General features: G+C 38.4%; 1 protein-coding gene across 1 annotated transcript in view; it reads right to left on the minus strand.

Moving 5' to 3' along the window:
- The window catches only part of camta1b (calmodulin binding transcription activator 1b), a gene marked incomplete at its 3' end in the record, with an annotated part of 324,758 nt that overhangs the window by 157,748 nt on the left and 149,329 nt on the right, over nt 1–17,681 (minus strand). Inside the window, exon 4 of the mRNA XM_079395968.1 lies at nt 11,055–11,122. Within this exon, the coding sequence (XP_079252094.1) occupies nt 11,055–11,122 (68 nt within the window). The remainder of the gene's footprint in view (nt 1–11,054; nt 11,123–17,681) is intronic.

Consider the following 17,681-nt stretch of genomic DNA (forward strand, 5'->3'; position numbering starts at 1 on the left):
TTAGGCTCAAAACTATCACAAACAGTGGGCACAGCGCAATTGCGCAATATTGTGAGAACTGAGAACTGATCGCGCGCTGTGTGAGAACTGAGAAAGTGGAGCACTTCTATCAGAGTGATTCCGCCTATCGCGCCTTCACTAACTTTAAGTTAATCAACAACGAATTGTGACTCCTGGGAAAAACGGGATGTCTGGTCACCCTATCCCTATAACCATTCAGTTGCTGAGGCCATTGTTTCAGATCGCTAGTTTGCGTTTTGGTAGCGTATCCGCCCACTGCGGCTGCCATACTGTGAGATATACAAACGCCCCTCATCTGATTGCGATCCAGAGACAGGGACGCACATTTTAAAAGACAAGACAGTCAATTTAGCCTATAGGATGTATTTTGAATGTCCGGTAGTCCTCAAATAACATTTTAGTCCCGTCTCGTCTCGTTAACGAAGACGCGCATACATTTCGTCATAGTTTTTATCATCAGATATTAATTTTATCTCGTCAACTTCTCGTCTTAGTCACAGAAAAAAGGTTCGTTAACGAATATTTTTCGTCGTCCTCTTCGTTAACGAAATTAACACTGGTTCTTTGGAAGGAGACAGCTTCTTGTTTTTACACTAGCTTGTTATTAAATAAATAATATTCAGCATCAAACCTTCTAAAGCCTATTTATCTGTCTCTCTTCTCCAGTGGGTTGGGCTAATCCAAAAAAAGTGAAAACAATGGGGGTGTTCTGAAACAGACTGTTACCTGTGAAACAGGGGTGCTCTGAAAACACCCCCATTAGCAATTAGTGCTTTCCACCTGATGAAATGAGCGCGGCCAAACTGATGAAATGAGCGCGGCAAAAAATCGACCAATCAGATTTTTGGTCGAACCAGACCATATCGACCAATTAATCGACTAATCGACTGGGACGTTACAGCCCTACAAATTTCACTTCAAACTTTTGCCCTTATTGACTGTACTTCAAATTAAATGAGTAAATGACTGGAAAAGAGGCCAGTTCATGCTAAATCTCACTACAGCACATCTTGTGGCAATGCTGAGTATGCAACAAATTGGGTTGCATTTTAAATTGTGTTCGGACACATTTTGGATCATAAAAACGTGAAACTAAAAGTGAAATACTACTTTTAAGAGTGGATGCAGTATACATTGACCAATCTGATTAATGACTCTTGATGCACAACACAACACAAGTTCAGATGACAGACACATTGAAGGCTGTGTACTGTGCATGGTAGAATGCATTAATGTGTTTGTATATGATTGTTTGTTTTAGACTATTCATGAGCTCGGGGCTGACGGATTCAGGTCACCCGGCACTCAAATCAAAAGTTGAACTATGACCAACCACTGTCAAAAAACACACGTCAAGCCAACACGCACAACTTCAAAGCCGCGACATGCTGTTCTGCGTGAGCTCTGTGTGTTGTATGTTTTATAGAGGTGGGAATCTCTCGCTGTTTCGCTTGATGGTCAATATTCTTCCCGGACCACACAGATGTATCGCTGCTCTCGTCAGAGCGTGCTCATCCCTCAAATATCTTCTGCTCACTGTGTTTTCTCTTTTCCAATTCCGTCAGATTTCTTCCTTTGCTCTTCCCGTATGGTTCAGTGCGTCCTACATGGCGTCTCTCATCCATCATCTCTCGCTACTCTCCTCCAGCTCCTGTCTCGTTCTCTCACTCTCTATTTCATATTGACATGTTGCCACTTCCCAGACCCCTCTCGTTTCATCTTACTCAACTACCCCTCGGACAGGCCGCTCTGCTCAGGCCCACCACCCTCCCAATACACACACGTCTGACTCACGTCTGCGAACATGGAATAAATGTACTTCGCTCACTAAGTGCAAGAGGACTACAGTAATATTGTAAATGGAGAAACACACACAATAAAGTCGATGCACACACACAAGTGAGATTATTATATAAACACAAAACCTACATTAAAAGGCACAGAAATACAAAACTCTCTCTCACAAAAAAAAAAAAGCATTTCATAAAAAGGACATGTACAAACACAAAACCATGCATGCACAAAAGCACACATACACAAACAAATGCACATACAGCCTATATAAACACTGAAAAAAAAAACCTTCAAGGCACAAACATACAAAAGATCTCAAAAATACACATGCACATGCATGCAAAACACATAAACACACACATAGATGCACACTTGGGACGTCCAGTAAGTAATGGTATTTCTACATTCAACAGTCTTTCTACATCCTCGGCAGTACTGAACACTGACTCTATTAGTTTCAGATTGCTGTCAGACTGCTTTTGAACGCTCATGCTGTGGGTGCATGTAAATAGATGGTTGCATGCACTTCATAATCAAAACACCCATCTTGGCAGGGTGTTACAGTTTTTCTCGATTGCTAAAACACTATAACCAGGCTTTTGAACTAAAATTTCAAAACCATAATGCCATTTTTCAAAAAGCACACCCATTTTGCTGAACTATAAACACTATCCCACATGACTCAAATTTGGTGAACTGTTACTGTAAAACTCTACACACCCTACATTTCTCAGTGCTTACACCATATGGTCATTTAGAAAGCATTAGCATTCAACATTGTTCACCCAAGTCTGCAAAGTTTGTGCTCAATTAGCACACAACTACCCAAGTGGAAACAAATGGAGTCAAAATTTATCACACACCAATCAGAACGTTCGATGGATAAGTTTTATCTGAGTTTTTCTCAGTGGCTTTGGTGCTTTTCTCAGAGCAGAAATTTAATTCTCAAAATTACTTGTTCAACCTCCACATCATCTAGTCACTTGTGCATCATAAAAAGTTTCTCATTCTTTTGAACAAGTTATGATTGCTTTGGTACATTGATGCAACTGATTATGTACATTTATCTGTGGTTTCCTACATTATCAGTTGCTATTGTCATGTTGCTTAAAATGTATTATATAGTTCTCTGTGCAATAGTCTTACCCCTCAAAACCTCGAGTCATTAGTTCATTGCATATGTCATGGTTGATCTAGTTGTCATAAACTGTCAAGCATATTTTCTACACATCTCTATTAGACTTTTTATAAATTTGCCATGAAGTGAATCTTGACTTTCACTAATGAACGGAATATAGATCAACCAATGACAAACCAGTTCTCTGAAATGGCTCAAAGCTACATTTACATTTATTCATTTAGCTGACGCTTTTATCCAAAGCGACTTACAATTGCTATATATGTCAGAGGTCGCACGCCTCTGGAGCAACTAGGGGTTAAGTGTCTTGCTCAGGGACACATTGGTGTCTCACAGTGGATTCGAACCCGGGTCTCTCAGACCAAAGGCATGTGTCTTATCCACTGCGCCATCACCACCCGCTACATCTCATGAACCTTCAATTGGAAAACACATATAGACAGAGGACAACACAAGAGTTACAAATTCTTACAGTGGACGTTCTCATTTTTATTTTCGCCTTTGTGCACATATTTCTTTTTCTGTTCTCTTTCACAATGATGTTGTGAAGAAGTGCAGCCTTCTGCATTTCAGTACAGTAACTGTCATCCAAACTGTTGCCATAGTTTACATCAGGTAATACTAACAGAGTGCACTGTTATATTGACAACATGACTAAGCATTTTGCCTATCTTGTTTGTGAACAATGACACAAAGACATCAGGCATGCGAGAGGATTTTACCCCCGCTGCCTGGCCAGGGCCAGTATAGCCTGTGATGTTGACGGGGATACTGGGGCAGAATAATTATTTTTGTTGTTGTTTGCTGTATTGTGCTGTAATCTACAGTACACTAAATTGAGGAATAAAACATTTGGGGAGTACCACAAGCAACACTTATTACCGGATTTTGTAGAATTGTTTTGAATTGATCTCATCAGTGTGTAAGACTGTGTTGTAGTGTGTGTGTTTTTGACTGTTTGTGTGTCATGTCTGAGAGCAAAGTTTGGTTTTTCAGCAAGATTAAGTTGTTTTGAGTGAAGAGCTTCATTTTGACCTGGATATAGGAAGTTTGGGGAATTGAGTTAGAAGTTATGGATTCATGTTTAGAGTTTTGCAAAAAAGAGGCATCATTTCAAGAAATGTGTTTAAGCAATTGAGAAAAACTATCATGTAAAGTCCATTTGTCTTCAGAAATAAAGAATAAATCAGCTAACTGTCAAAATATCAGATATACGCATGAGATTTTATACTTGCATACAAAACATTAAAACATTCAGACAAAATGTTTATTTTATATCAAGAAACAAATATTCTTTTAGTTTTAGTTATATTTTAAATAATACTGATCACATATTTCACTTCTTAAACAAGTGTTTTATTGTTGTGGAATTAAATGCTATCAAGAACCAAGAAGTTTCACTGCTATAGGTGTTGACAACTGAACATTTGGTTTCGTTACAACATTACTGCAAACATTCACACATATGTACACATGCAATTTCTTTTCCTGCACTAATAAATGCTCAGTGTCTTGCCAGAAAGCATTAGTGCAGAGCAGAGAGTCTGTCTGCCACTGTAGCGCGCCAACACATGCAGCACTAGCGGGAAGAGCCAGAGGAGCTGACGTACCGTCTGAGAGACGGCCCGTCGCACAATTCATTATGGCAGGCACGCGATACACACACAGTCTGCAATGGCCACTGCTTACATCTCTACGACCTTCTCTCTCTCTCACACACACACTTACTGTTTGCTGTGTGAAAAGCGATTGTTTATTTCCTGGAGGAATAGAGAACTATGTTCGCTGAAACCTTCAAAGCTCTCTGTTGTTATATTGGTGTTTTAATAAAAGGCATGTCCAACAAACTGCTCGGGATTATGGGAAGGCGCTAAAAAACAAGGTGGGCATCAAAGAGAAACTGATGTGTGTGTGTGTGTGTGCATGTGTGTTTACACTGATGGAGCTTCTTTATTCAGTGAATGTATGATGAAAATAACTGGAGCATATCAATATTATTTCATTATGCAGCATGTCAAAACATCTCAAGATGCTTTATGTAAGTGTTTCTATGTCTAACACCGATAATTCCGGACAAGCATCAGCTGCAATATATATATATATATATATATATATATATATATATATATATATATATATATATATATATATATATATATATATATATATATATATATATATACATACATACACACACACACACAATCTTTTCTAACAATATAAGTCTTTATTATGACTTTTTATTACTTTAACACATGCTACCGACACTGCATCACTTATCAGCATGATTCTGTCATTGACATTACTAAATGGGCCCAGGAATACTTCCAGAAACCACTGTCGGTAAACACAATCTGCCGTGTCATCTGCTGATGCCAACTACAGCTCTATCGTGCAAAAAGGAAGCCATATGTGAACATGGTCCAGAAGTGGAAAAGTGTCCAAAATTTGACATTGTTGTTGGAAATCACAGACGCCGTGTCCTCCGGGCTAAAAAGGAGTGAGACCTTCCTAATAAAATAATAAATAATAATTTAATTTATAAATAACAAAATGCAAAATATGTCAAAGACAACCAAAAACTCTTCAGCAGCTGGAAACCTAGCTATATCAGGCAAGAATGGGACCAAATTCCAACACCAAAACTCCAGAAACTCATAACCTTGATGCCCAGACGTCTTCAAACTGTTTTGAAAAGAAGAGGAGATGCTATACCATGGTAAAAAAAAAATTGTTGTCAACTAAAATTTCTTAGTTTAAACATTTGCTATGTCTTCTATGATCTATTGTAAATAAAATATTGGCTCATATGATTTGAAATTCTTTTAGTTTTCATTTTATTCAAATTTAAAAAAACGTCCGAACATTTCTGGAATTTGGTCTGTATAAAATACAGAAATCTGTGTGCATAATAATATTTAATGATGTGATTTAAGCTCTGAAACTATCTATCTTTACATCACAACGACGGTCTGCAGGACGTTTCTTGTCTCTAGTTTGCATGAAGTTCAGCATTTCCCAACTTTCTAACACTCTCACTGTTCGCTCGGCGCTGCTGTCAATCCCACAATCCTCTGCTGCTCAGCTCCAATAGAGAACGAATTGGAAATGGATGTTCAGCTCGTCTGAATTTGCACCAGTGGACACGTGTGATAAAAACAAAGCAGAAGATGAAGTGTAAAGCAGTCTTTAGACTATCATCACAGTCAAGTACAGTGTGTCGGTATATTGAATATATTCTGTTTGTGTCTGGAGCTTCCATTAGGTGTGTACATCACAGAGACAGAACAGATCAATCTCTCTCTCAGACTCTCCTGGCTGAAAGTCAGATAAAACACATGCTGACTCACAATATGTGTGTGTGTGTGTGTGTGTGTTGTGTTTGCGAGTCCCTCCGCCCAATCAAACGTCTGTTATGGATCAATTAACTCGACTTTCATATTTGTCAACTCTGATGATAAACTGAGATGGATCATTAGCGCTTTAATTGGTCGATTATACCTTTAAGAACAACTGGGAAGAATTTACGAACGAAAGTCCGTTTGGTTTCTATTCTAGTTGTGTTTAAAATTCACCGCGGTACAGACGGGTCTTCTCGGTTCACTGGCCTACAAAGTCCACTACAATTCGAGCAGGAGACATGAACTCCAGGAGACGAGCGGACATTTTCTCCTCTGCACTTTCCTTCACTGTGTTTGTTATCAATTTTCTCCTCATTCTATCCTCCATCGGTTCGGTTTCAAAGAGCCCTGGGTGTATTTGCACATGAATAAGCATGTGGTGTTTAATTACGACCTCGGATGCACTCCCCTTGTGGAAGAGAGGAGAGACACATGACACAAAGCAGATCAGCCAAATTAAACTTTGACAAAACGGCAGCGGGCATGCATTGGTATTCTTCAGACGTCATTGTTTGGATGGGCGAGGGCCCTTTATGTTCTGTTCTTTAGAGAGAGACTGGAGGAGTCTGGGAGCGCCGGCACGGCAGATTAGGGAGGAGAAAAGCACAGAAATCCAACAAAATTCACTGAGGTTTATGCTTAAGACAGGAAAAAATTAGTTGCCAATGGGATAAGAAAAATAAATGTGTTTTCCCTTTTGAATTAAATACCCATATTTACCCCAATGGCAATTATAATTTTTTTGACAATAAGACTGCATAGATTTATATAATTTCACTTCAAACTAAATTAAAAGTACAAATATTCCATGTAGTCTCTCAATTAATATGAGGTCACAAAAATGACATAATAATAATAATAATAATAATAATAATAATAATAATAATTATATATTTTATTTTATTATTATTGTTATATATAATTTTGTTATTATTATAATGTATATACCTAACTTTGCATAATAATTACATGAATTATATTAATAATAAAAAGATCACAGTTCATGTCGTGTAATAACTTAAAAGTAAAATATTCAAATTAATACCTTAAAACTACATAACACTACTACTACTAAGTATTATTATTATCAAAATAAAATAGCTGATATGTGGTATTGCACTGTGTGTGTGTGTGTGTGTATGTATGTGTGTGTATGTATGTGTGTATATATATATATATATATATATATATTATTATTATTATTTATTTTTTTAAGGCATTTTTTTATTTAAAAATGCCTGTAATGGCTGTTCCATATTATTATAATTAAATTATAATTAAACAAATATAAACAAATAGTTAAAAGTCAAAAATGTTTGGAGAAATCTGTATTGGAAAGGTGCTGCTACCCCAAAACCCAATTCCAGCCTTTTGTAGACACTTAAAAGACTGTGTTCACACACAACACACAGAGCGATGGTAATGCCAAGATCTGCCAGGCATATAAAGGTTAACATGCACAGAACAGACTTAAAATAAAAATACACAAAGCCAGAATGCCTGGCTAATAAACTCAAACAATGCACAGCTGAGCAACATATGTGTGTACAATTAACAGCAGAACCAATACGATATCAAACCCACCAATACCAATAAAAATACATCAAAGCTAGTCTTAAAAACAATTGAATATCCTGAGATGAGATATCATGAGTGAATTACCCAACCTATCGTTTCATAAAGAGTTACTACTGAGATACAAGCACTCTTTTAACTTCAAATTAATACGACACAATCATCGTAGTGCTTTCATTGCTTTAATTATATTAGAAGATGAATGTGTGTGTTTAGGGGATGATGTCGGTTGTGTGTCTCCAGTCGTCGCTTGCAGTGTGAACTCACACTGGTTATGACCCCTGAAGACAGTCTGGAGTCACGCAGGCTTCATTAAGAGCAGGAAAGCTCTTGCTGCACTAAACAGCCATGGCAATTTGCAGACTGAAATCAGTGCCATTATGTAAAGGCAGGCTGGGGGCGGAGAGGGGCTGCGTGTGTGTCTGTGTGCACGTGTGTATGCTAGAGTGTGAATGCTTGTGTTTACATGTTTGTTTGTGTGTGTGGGTGTGTGTGTGTGTGTGTGTAGAGGACAGTTGCCCGGCAGTCTCTTCCCTGCTGCTCTGCGTCCTGGCGCTGTCACACACTGCGATCAAATCATTAACGCTTTATCGTTAAGCTCTTATTTGGATGCACTTTTCTCATGTGACCCACATAATGGGAGCACACAAATTCTCTCTAAAAGCAAATCTTTTTTTAAAGATAAACTACCATTCAAAAGTTTGAAGAATGAAATTAAGACATTTATTTAGCAAGGACACATTAAACTGGCCAAAAGTAAACACATTTACAATAGGTGCATTTCCATTATAGATTTGCGCAAAATTGAGATATTTTATAAATATTGATTTAAAAAGCTATTGCGAAATGACGGCATTTCCATTAACTGATGTTATGCGACTAAAATGTACTTTTTTCCTCTCCGATAAGTCAGTAGGTTTACGTATATCGCAGCCACCGCACTAGCCATTATTTTTAATAGAAGGAGACGTATACGTGTATCTTTAGCGAAGCAGCATGGAGAGCCGCTTCTAGGATGCTTACGTGCTGCAGTGCAGCTGGTATAAACACAACCACTGACTTGGCCGTGTCAGAGCCATAATGCACTGCAGATGTGTGCAATGTAAATAAGGGGTTATCCATCCAAGCATTAATGGCAAGGAAAGCCCCTTATACTTGAGAGTGGCCATGAGAGTGGCTCATGTTTCTTGGAGGTTATAGTACATTAAAGAATGATCATATGATTTTTACGGCCAGGTGATCTGTAAATGTGAAAAAAACTGTTTGCATTGCAGTTTTGAGATATAATCCTTTTTCGAATTGCCTGAAAAACCACCTCGTGAGCGTGAAAACTTTTTTTGCGATATATAGGATTTTTTGGCTAAATTTATGTTTCCTTTAGCCGTATTTTCAGTGTTTCCCCTGCCATTACATTAGGGGGGCGCCCAACCCCCCCCAACGGCACCCCCGCCCCCCTTGAAGGTCAAGTTAATTTGATTTCATTTTATTTTCTCTATAGCGCAAGCATAAAAACATAAGGTTGGAAAAAATAAAACATTTCATAGGGCCCAAAATGTAACGTTTAGTTTTTAGTTTTAAACGTTTTGTTTAAACTTTTAATAAATTGATGTTAAATAGTTTGTTTCATGATTTTAATTAATTAGACATGCTTTTTGATTAATTTAATTTAAACATTAAAAAGGAGACCAGAAAAATTCAAACCGCAGCTAATGTTACTAAATATTCCGGTATTCAAATAAATGTCAAAAAGGCAAGGCATCACAGGAATAAATTATATTTGAAACTATATTAAAATTAAAAACACTTCACAGTATAACTTACTGTAGTTTTGGTCAAATAAATGCAGCCTTGGGGAACATATTCTTTGAAAACCATTACAAAATTTTAATGACTGTATTGAAATGGTGTAAATGCAATCTGGATAAAACACATAAGCATATATCTGGATACAAAATGCATGTTTTCTGAGCTCTGAGTGTATAAATAGAATTAATTTATCATTTAAATTTGTCATTTAAAACCAACAAACTTCTTTGTTCTACTTAAAAAGTGCATGTGCTTCTTCAAAATAAATGACACTTGCTATTTTGTTATCTAATGCAACGACACTCAAGACATTTTTATGTACAGCTTAATTCTTAAAATATGTTTTGGGGGCACAGCATATGTGTCTGTGTGCCTACGTAAAACACAACAAATCAAAAAGCATCTTATGAGTCATTTGGTATCTGATGTCAGAGCTGAATCACTAAAAATCGTTACACAAGAAAACAAGGCTGTTTCTTGAGCAGCTGTGTGCTCAGTAAAGCCTTGTCTGCTCGCTGTACTTACAAATGTGTTTGTACACGTTCTGTGAATGACAGGTCCAGATGCTGGCCAGGCAACCTCTGTCCATGTAAACAGCTCTTGAACCCGAAACCCCGTGGTGATTTGTCTGCCCACATTTTCAGTTTCCCTTGATTTTCTTCCCGTACAAACCCTTGCCCTTTCCACAGCTTTCTGTTTATGAATAAATTCAAACTTATCTTTCTGGCCCACCGCAGATAAGCATGCAAAATTGCTCTTTTTGATACTGTTGGATATTTCCTTCTCTACTCACAAGTTCCTTGTGTTACGATTAAATATAATTGCATGGCCTTCTATAGAAATACACTGTGCTGAAAACATTTGGAACGTCAAAGTTTAGAATTAATTTGGTTGCTCTTGACGTGTGCTTCATATATAACCACATATTATCTTAATTTGCATTCATCATCATATCACAGCTGTTATCTCTCAGGATAGATATAGAAACTGGCATTAAAAGTAAAAAGCTTTTTCATTATCGCTGCTCGGTAAATCAAGTAACACTGTAAATTTTGTGCTGAGCCCTTATCACCGTAGGGTGATGTTCTACGATCTCACCACATTACCACCCACGTTAATGGCATTGGTGAGCAAAGACAGCATTAAGCTAATAGACCTGGCCACATCTTGCATTATAAATAGTCATTAATATTCCATTATCTGTCTGCACATGCCCACGAAATGCGCAGGAACTGGCAGCTGTGCTGAAACGTACCTTTCTGCTTTTCAGGTAACACTGCACTCGAAATGAGGAAACGCTGCCACGCGTGTCATCTTACCTGGTTTTGGGGGACGTTGTCAGCCACTCCTCATGTTTTTCAAATGTAATCAGGTAGGCCGCAATCTCCTGTAACAGAACAAATGATGAAACTTTTAGAATCGTGCTCTTCTTACTCTCTAAAATGTGTCTTAAAAATACAAATTCCGTAGTTCAATAACATTACAATGTCACTCCCTTTCTCTTCATCCTATTATTTCCTCTTTAACTCCGCTGTTCACACTAAAGAACCACATAAAAAAATAAAAATAAAAATCCAATGTATTTTAACACCATTCAAGGTAAGGTATTCAAAGTCTGTTGTATTTTGGTCATGTACCACTGTATTCCTGGAAATGCTTTGAGAATGCTTCAAAATGCTTTTAAAGCCCACTTCAGTTCTTAAAACTGAATTGAAAAAACAAAAAGCCACAAAATATAAAACCTTAAAATTAAACCTTCAGGTTTATAGGCCTAGACAGAGATACAGATATAACAAATGATGGATGGAAAGAATGATAGAATGATGTATAGAATGACAGAACAATAGATAGAACAATAGAATGATAGAACGATAGACAGACAGACAGTCAAGGGCTAATTAGCTAGAAGAAAAACAGGTTACATGTTGCCCTTAATGTTATCAGCCTATTAAAAGTACTAAAACAAATGTATCCAAGCCGACCGAGTTTCTCTCTCAGGTGCTGTAAAATTGACAAGTTTTTCTTCTGCAGTCCTTATAAACCAAGAGAACTCCATTTAAACACCACAAAACACCGTCATATAAATTTAGCGAGTTTTGTCCAACAACATGATCTTGTGAAACGAAGTTTGAGCATTAGTATGAGAAACCAGTCCATCTCCGAGCCGGGACACAAGAGTCGCGGACGATTCTAGATGACCCGAGGATGACCATCGTTCATCCTTCGCTTCGGAGTATTCGCAAAGTGTTCAGACTGCCCACTGAGCAGCTGTCAGGAGCCAGATTACACAGCCCCGAGGGGCGAATCGCATCTCCAGTCCAACAGCCAATCGGCATGCCATATCGACTATCAACTCGTCTGACAAGTGGCAGATCCTACATCGTATCACTGTGCAACCACCACCGGAGCGCTTAAGCAACATTCACGTGCACATGAGTTACTTGTGCCTGAATTCTGAGATCAGACCGATCTCATTTTATGCACCAGTGGGCTCGTTTGAGCAAAGTGTGAGGAGAATCCGTGTCTGTGCTTCTAGAATCCAGAAACAACGTGTGTCACATATATGTTAACGGCTCTATCACAGTTGTTCGTGCTTTAAATGAAGTAGAACGTGGCTAAACAGAAGGGATTTGGGTAACAAGCGGCACACGTCTACAGGACAGACACATCAGGACGCTCTTCACAAGGGCAGAGTGTTCAGCTGACAGACACGCAAAAGATTCGCTATGTATCTACATGCGGCCATATGTTCTCTTGGCTCGGCTCTGAGAACAGGCAGAAGGCCCAGGGAAGTGTATGGGAACACAACTGGCAATATTCTCTCTTGGTTTCAATTTAGAGATGCCAACTTGTGCAGTGCCAATTTAACCCTGCTGCCCTCATTATTGAAGGCAAAGAGGGAAGGGGTGGGTCTAACGGAGGAGAAATTAGTAGTGCATTAAAGAGCCAAGAGGAACGAGGAAGTGTTCATAAACAAGTGTCTAGAGTAGGGTTGTGAACGTTCAGAAAAGAGTCAAGAGTGCTTTTTAATTCCGATTTAATTCTTGAATTGGAAGCGAATTTGTTTTAATCCATCCTGTTTGCTAAATCAGAGCAAACAGGATGGAGAATTAGTGAATGTAAATTTAAGAACATTCTGTTATAATAACAGTTTGCTTTAAACCTGTATGAGTTTGTTACTTCTGCGGAACACAACGATATGTTAAAGAATGTCGGAATTAATCTAAAGTACACCAAACCTCACTGATTTTCATTTTTTTCTGATGTATTCGTTTTTGTTCCTTTGAATAAGGAGACTCATAGAGGGTTTGGACTGATATGAAAGTAGGTAAATGCTGACAGAAGATGATAGTTTTGGGTGAACTATCACTTTAACTCGAAAGGAAGATTCATAAAGACAATGTTTGAAAGTTGGCTTGTTAAACTCTCATCTGAAAGTTTAAAAAGCCTTTTTGGATGAATGGATGGATGGATAGAGCAATAGAGCCAATGAACAAATGCTGGATGGATGGATTAATAGATGGATGGATGGATGGAATGAATGAACGATAGACAGAGCAATAGAACCAAATGAACAAATGATGGATTGAAGGAAAAATTAATTTATTGATGAATGGAATGAATGATAGATAGAACGACAGAACCAATGAACCACCAGCGATGGATCAAAGGAACAATTCATTTATTGATGGATGGATGGATAGATTGCGCAAACGTTAGAACCAACGATCGAATGATGGATTGAAGGAACAATTAATTTATTGATGGATGGATACATATGGATGGATAGGTGGACAGATGAATGGATGGAACGAACGATAGATAGAGCGATATAACCAATGAATGAATGATGGATCAAAGGAACAATTCATTTATTAATGCATGGATGAATGGATAGATGGAACAAACGTTAGAACCAATGAATGAATGATGGATCAAAGGAACAATTAATTTATTGATGGTTGGATGGAATGAATGATAGAGCAATAGAACCAAGGAACAAATGATGGATTGAAGAAACAATTCATTTATTGATGGATGGATGGATAGAACGATAGATAGATAGATAGAGCGATAGAACCAATGAATGAATGATGGACCGAAGGAACAATTAATTTATTGATGGACGGTCGGACAGATGGATGGAACGAATGATAGACAGAGCAATAGCACAAACAAATGAATGACCAATTGAACATTAGAATGATACAACACAGCGAAATAAATGTTATTTTGCCACAATCTTCTGCAACAGACCCAACCTAGTCTCATGGAATTTATGTACCTGGGTACACTTTTTAGCGAGACACGAAATATGTACCAATAACTACATATAACTGCAGTTTCAGTTTCCTAAAGAAACAAACACTAGAGGCAGTAACACTCCGACACATTTTACTCCTTTTCACACAAATTTACAGAGTTTTGATTAATAAAGTGTATTTTTCGCACAATTACTTTAAGAATATCATGTTACGACTTCAAAACAATATTAATATGCTGGGAGATTTGAAAACTGATGCTTTTGAATGTTAGCATCGCACATATCCAGCCTCGTATCTATGGGCTTTCATAGACGGTAAGTTTGTTCGGTAGCTCACAGAGTAAGGAGCCATACTTAGAAGGCGAGAAGCTCCGGTTCGAATCCCGTGTAACTACGGTTTGACAAAACAGTTCAAATCTGCGTAAAAGGAAGTTGAAATGGCACGAACAACTGCATCAACAAATACGTTTTTTTTTAACCAATTCTGCATTTGTTAACACTATCGGTTAGGTTTAGGTTTGGGTTTGGTCTAGGACATATTTCCAACACGATAGAGCATTAACTTTTAGGGACAGACCCTGGATATTTGAATTCTGAACCGCCGCAGTACGTACCTGTAACAACATAATAAAAACACAGCAATACGTACCTATATCAACATAATAAAAACATGCCAGGTTTCACGTATTTAACCTGTGTTTTAGCGACACTCAGTGGACATTTCTCTTTGAAACTGCTGCAAAACGTGCAGTAAGGTACGTAAAACGGTGTGGCACAGAAAGTGCACAGAGGTACGTATCTTTATGAGACCAGGTTGAACAGACCAAATGGAGAAGCATTTAAAATGTTTAACTTCAAGTTTTGTGCACTAAAAAAAACCTCATAGACAAACACGCTGGTCGCCAAACAAGAGGTCACAACGTACACAATCATTAGTCAAAAACAAGACAGTAACACTAAGCAAATGAGGAAAAATCCAGCTGGTATTATGGAGCATGAGATTGGATAATCTGCTAGTTTTATGATTTGAATGTGATCAGATTTGGCTCCTGACGCCAGGGCATGCGGGCCAACTCTTTGTTGTTCCATCATCTTATGTGACCGTAACACATTCTTCTTTGTTTTCATGTTTACCGTTGAGCTGGGCCTCCATTTTCACTGTCTGATTATTTGTTACGCTGGGACCCTGGGAGTGTCCTGGCACTGCCACCGATGGACTGAATGAAAAACAATGACCCGCTGTAATTTGGCAAACAAGCATCAAGACAGATACTGAGCATCTGGGAGCCGAGCCTTTGTCAAATTCTGTTTATTCAGGAGTCAATTCTCAGTGGCCCGCTCGTCTTTACAGTCCCCTCTCACTCTAGTTTTCCTCATTTTCCGATAAGCTTGCTTTTTGTGCTTCCTACACTTTCCCAGCACTCCTCCCCTCTTTGCTCTCATTGCCTTATTATTCCTCTGTTCCGTGCTCCTAACTCAGAGCTGTAGTCACCAAAGAGATTATATGACAAAGTCATTTTGCATTGAAATGAAGATGAAGGCCTCGGGGCTTCAGCGTTCTGCCAGAGAACATCCCTTCCCTGTTCCCTCGTTTCTCCCGTTCCCCCTCCCACCGACTTCCCATGAACCCTGGGGGCCAGTCGTTCGGCTTCTAGCGAACCTGCTCCAGGCGGCTCTTTTCCTAACCCGCAGTTAACCTGAAGGGCGGTGTCGACGCCTCGCTCTGAATGCCAATGAGCGCCTCCAAGTTTGCCACTCAGGAGCCGACAAATGTGAAACTCCTCAAAGCGCTCTTTAAACTATTGCAGGGGGTAAACGGGAGGCGTGTGTGAAAGAGCTGGCGTTCCAGACGAACTGAAGTGTCTCCTTCCTTCCAGACAATGCCTCTCTCTCTCTCTCTCTCTCTCTGGCTTACGTCTTGAATGCTTGTTGCTAAACTTTATGAAATGCAAATCGGGCTCCTGTGAAAATGATCTTTGAAACATATCTAACAATTCAACACCAAAGGAAGACATGAGCAAATCCTGCTACCTGTTTCAAAAGGCCAGGCCTGCCATCCGTCTCCCTCTGTTGTTCCCAATATGAAAGAGAAGTCGTGAACAATATGACTTCCTGACAGGTTTATTTAAAGGGAAGCGTTCGAGCTGCAAAACAGACGCGGAGCAAAACGTGTGGATTTCACGTCACCGTCGAGCTTGTGAAAAAGCGTAACAACCATCGAGTACAATTACTCCAGCTATTAATTCAAAGTGTCAGTCGTTTTTTGATGAAGCACTTTGTTGAAGTGATCAAGCTGGCCCACTTGAGCTCAGGGGAGTCTTTTGTTACTTAACCATGGGTAACACTCTAGAATTAGTTAAGGCAAAAAATGGCAATTGCATTTAAAAAAAAATAAAAAATCAGTCTTTTGCTACAAGATCAGTGGTGTGCTGATGCAATGCACCAATTTTGAATAATTTTAAAGGGGTCATATGATGCAATTTCAAGTTTTCTTTTCTCTTTGGAGTGTTACAAGCTGTGCATAAAATCCCTGAAGTTGCAAAGTCTAAAGTCTCAAAACCAAAGAGAGATTCTTTATAAAAGCTAAGACTCGATCACACCCCCTAAAATGGCTAATTCAAACACGCCCCCACATGTCTAGGTCACAGCATGGGAAGATTTGCAAAACACCGCCCAAATGTATACATACTGGATAGGCATGAGCATAGGAAGGCGTTTCAGGAAGGCGGAGCATAGAGGGGCAACAATAATGTACAGTATGTGGAAAATAATGTGGTTTTTTTTACCTTAAACCGCATAAACATATTGCATTACACCAAATACACAAAATGTTCTTTTTAGTAACGTCATATGATCCCTTTAAAATGTTAGGAATGGGCATCAGAAGTGACAGCAATTATCAATCATGAAAACTGATTGATGCATCACATGAGTTACTGAATTTTAAAATCTACTGTCACCTACTGTACACAAGGGTAAAAAATGGACTTGGTTGGTAATTGTGAGATCGATTAAGGCATGATTCTCGTCAGTACCTTGTGGTTTGATTATGCAAAAACTGAATGAGGCACAGGATTTTATTTAAAAAAAAAAAAAAAATTATGGTTTTGTAGTTTAACACAGCCCATTTTTTAAATAAATAAATAAAAATGTACAAAAAACTAACTACAAAAATGAAATATAATAAAAAATAACTGCAAAAATTAAATAATAGAAATAAGTTAAAACATTGTAGTAATTATTATTATTATTATTATAAAATAAGATGTAACAAGACAAAGACCAAAAGTTGGACGTCCCCACATGCCACATGTACTCAAACAATAACTAAAGTGCCCATCCTTACTACAAGGCTTGTAAAATGTGATTTTACGTCACTGAATGATTTCTGCATAATTCATAATAAGTTCCTAATTTAGGCCAAGATGGAGGCCTTGTAGTTCTTCTGAGGATCATCCTAAAACCGACTCTCATTTGACCAAACTCGATGCACTTTAAACCCAAACTGCTCCCCGGGGCACCATGAAGAAAGCCAGAGAGAGTCTTCATTCTGCTGAATATACTGTCCTCCACAATTTGCTGCAGGGTGAAGAAAATTTTGTACGACAGATCCTTTTTGAATACGTGCCCTGATTCATTAGTGCAGGTCTCCATCACACTTGGTTCCTGCCATGGTCCCCAC

The sequence above is a fragment of the Barbus barbus genome (assembly GCF_936440315.1).
Source record: "Barbus barbus genome assembly, chromosome: 37".
Classification (NCBI taxonomy): domain Eukaryota; kingdom Metazoa; phylum Chordata; class Actinopteri; order Cypriniformes; family Cyprinidae; genus Barbus; species Barbus barbus.